Source organism: Penaeus monodon, chromosome 10, assembly GCF_015228065.2.
Source record: "Penaeus monodon isolate SGIC_2016 chromosome 10, NSTDA_Pmon_1, whole genome shotgun sequence".
NCBI classification, from domain to species: Eukaryota; Metazoa; Arthropoda; class Malacostraca; order Decapoda; family Penaeidae; genus Penaeus; species Penaeus monodon.
Window position 1 is genome coordinate 35790995 of NC_051395.1, and position 3279 is coordinate 35794273.

General features: G+C 45.4%; 1 protein-coding gene across 1 annotated transcript; it reads left to right on the forward strand.

The window, feature by feature from the left end:
- The first annotated feature begins 625 nt into the window (after positions 1-625).
- Positions 626-1342, forward strand: LOC119577616 (uncharacterized protein K02A2.6-like). The gene has a single exon (XM_037925188.1). It carries the CDS (start codon positions 626-628, stop codon positions 1340-1342), a length of 717 nt encoding a protein of 238 aa, XP_037781116.1.
- Positions 1343-3279: the final 1937 nt, after the last annotated feature.

Sequence of the window (3279 nt, forward strand, 5' to 3'; positions counted from 1 at the left end):
TTTTGTCTCCGAGGTGACAGGGCACTTCAGGGAGTAACGAACTGCATCAAAGTTGTGGATGACATTCTCCTACATGATGAGGACTACATCTCACACCTTCAACGTGTAAATGAGTCCTGTCAAGGTGTCGTCAGCACGGATAACACTTAATGCAGAGAAGTTCACTGTGGCTGCATGTGAGGCCAGCTTCTGTGGTACAACTATCAAGATATGTATTGAAGCAGACCCAGAAAAGGTGAGGGCCATCACAGAGTTTCCTACCCTGCGAACTTAACAGATCTTCGGTCATTATGGGCTTGGTAAATCAACTGGCTGAGTTTATACCCAAGATTTCGACCACTGCAGCGCCGCTCCGCCCACTGATGAGTCCAAGAAGAGCTTTTACTTGGACAGCGGACCACACCAAAGCTTTTATTGACACTAAACAAGCTTTGTCAAAGCCACCCATACTCGTGACGTTTGATCCAGCTCTTCCTACCATTCTGCAGACCGACGCCTGTAGACTCTATGGCCTCGGCTATGTGTTGCTGCAGGACCATGGTGCTGGAAGATACAAGATGGGGTGCAATGTGGATCTCGTTTCTTGACGGACACAGAAATACGGTATGCGACCATCGAATTGGAAATGCAAGCTGTCATTTGGGCTATCAGCAAGTGCAAGTTCTATCTTCGTGGACTTCAGCACTTCAGTTTGATGACAGATCACCGTCCATTGGTTCCTATTTTGAACCATTATTCTCTGGATGCTATTGAAAATCCTCGCCTCCAGTGCATGAAGGATAAAATCGCACCCTACATTTTTACTGCAATGTGGCGTGCAGGTAAGGAGTTGTGCATTCCTGATGCCCTCTCCCGGTCACCTGTGAGTCACCCAACGGTGGAAGATGGTACCTTCAATACTGAGATGGACACTTCTGTCAAGATTGCGGCTTTGCATGCTGTCAAATCTTTTCATGCATCAGACGCTATAGACGAGCAAGAGGATCTCTTCATGGAAGAATTGCGTATGGCTGCATCTAAGGATGCCTCATATGAAGAATTGCTTCAACATGTAAAGTCAGGGTTCCCCAATGACCGCTACAACCTGCCAAGTACCCTGCGTCCGTACTGGAAAATTCGCAATGAGTTGTACAACGATGGTGACTTGGTGCTGTATGGACCTAGAGTGGTTGTCCCTGCTTCTTTACGCCGTAGCACCCTGGCTCGCCTGCATGATTGCCACTCCGGTGTAGAAGCTACAAAGCGTCGTGCACAGCAGACAGTCTTTTGGCCAGGCATTAATGCAGACATAGTAAATACCGTTCATGCCTGTGAACCATGCCAGCGCCTACAGCCTAGCTAGCAACAGGAGCCGTTGCTGTTAGAAGACAAACCCACAAGACCATTCATGTCTGTATCAGCTGACATTTTCAGTGTTGCTGGAAAACACTTTTTGGTGTATGTTGACAGACTTTCTGGATGGCCTGTTGTCATCCCGTGTGGAAATAATGCAACAAGTGCTTCAACGATTAGAATCTTTCGGCACATGTTCCGTGATCTTGGTGTCCCCGTTCGCCTGCGCACCGACGGTGGACCCCAGTTCTCCAGCCGAGAATTTGCTACATTTCTTCAGCGATGGGGAGTGCGTCATGTCATGTCAAGTCCCCATTACCCACAGTCCAATGGGCATGCAGAGGCTGCTGTGAAGAAAGTCAAGTATCTGATCATGAAGACAGCACCAAACGGGAATATTGACTGTGAGGAGTTCGACAGAGGCTTACTGGAATTGCGTAACGCCCCAAATTTCACTGGTCGTTCTCCTGCTCAAGTTCTGTTTGGTATGCCCCTTCGCTCCTGTGTGCCTGCCCACTCTAGTGCCTTCATGAAGGAGTGGCAGACCAAGGCTGAAGACTGCGACCGTCGTGCTGCAGTACGAGCCAAGGACGTGAAGACCCGCTATGACACTCGCGCCCACTCACTTTCCAAGTTAACAGTTGGGGCGCATGTGCGAATCCAGGATCCCACATCCAAGCATTGGGATAAGGTTGGCACTGTCATGGGTATTGGCAAATCTTGTGATTATCACATCAGGCTTCCAAGTGGCCATATACTGTGGCGCAATCGACGCTTCCTGCGCCCTACACAGCTCATGATTGGACATTCAACTGATGTGGAAGAACAGCTGTCAGATGATGCACCTGGATCTTCCACCCCATCTGTGCCTGTTGAACCTCGACGTTCGGAACGTATCAAATCGAAGTCCGTTCAAGACTCCCGCTAGTGAACGTAAAGGGGGAGGAGATGTGGGTTGTGATAATGAAGTGAGTTGTGATACTTAGTGAGTTGTGAGTGCCATATGTGATGCGCCATATACAGGATATGATGACAATATTATCGTACCTATATTGTGATATTATATGATTATATTATATATATACTGCCTTTTGTGTGATATGTTACATCATGTGTAAATATAGAAGATATTGTTTAGTTTATACTTGCTGTGTAGCATATCGCCTATGTAAAAGAGTGAGATTCTCTGTATAATTTGTAGAGTACAATATTTTATTTTGTGTCTGTAGTCACACGTCTGGCAGTAGCACTCTCGGGCAGAAGCTGACGCGTGGTGCACAGGACTATGAAGAACTCTCTTTTATTTTTGTCAGAGCTGATCTCCAATGAACCTACTTTAGTTTTAATTGGTGTATTCTTCCCCCTCAAGCATCGTAGAGAAACACCAAACAAACATATATACGAACACGACACAGTGAGTATACAAACATATATATCTATATGTATCTATATATATATATCTATATATACATATCTATCTATCTATATATACATATCTATATCTATATATATATAGATAGATAGATAGATAGATAGGTAGATTGATAGGTAGATAGATGCATATAGATAGATAGATAAATGGATAAATAAATCGATAGATAGATAGATACATAGGTACATAGATAGATAAAGAGAGAGAGAGAGTATAACGGGTATAGAACCCTATTATAATGGCTTTGCAGGAGTAGTAATACTGGTATAACGGCGTGACTCTTTATTTCTAAGAGTTGACACACAGTATGGGAACACACGAGACAATGTCTATAAATATGGGTAATGACGGGTCAAGTTTCACGGGTCAGATCAGCCTACCTGGAGGGGGAGGGCTAGGCCGACCTTACCATGCTGGTCGCTGACAACGAACTGAAGGGTCAGGCGAGATCAGATAACAATCGTCATCTACGCCCTCGCTGAGTGAATGGTTCCTATTTGGGACTTAGAGCCACG

Bases quoted from the DNA above. Each gene is read 5' to 3' on its own strand.
- LOC119577616 (XM_037925188.1), top strand. From the start codon at position 626: ATGCAAGCTGTCATTTGGGCTATCAGCAAGTGCAAGTTCTATCTTCGT.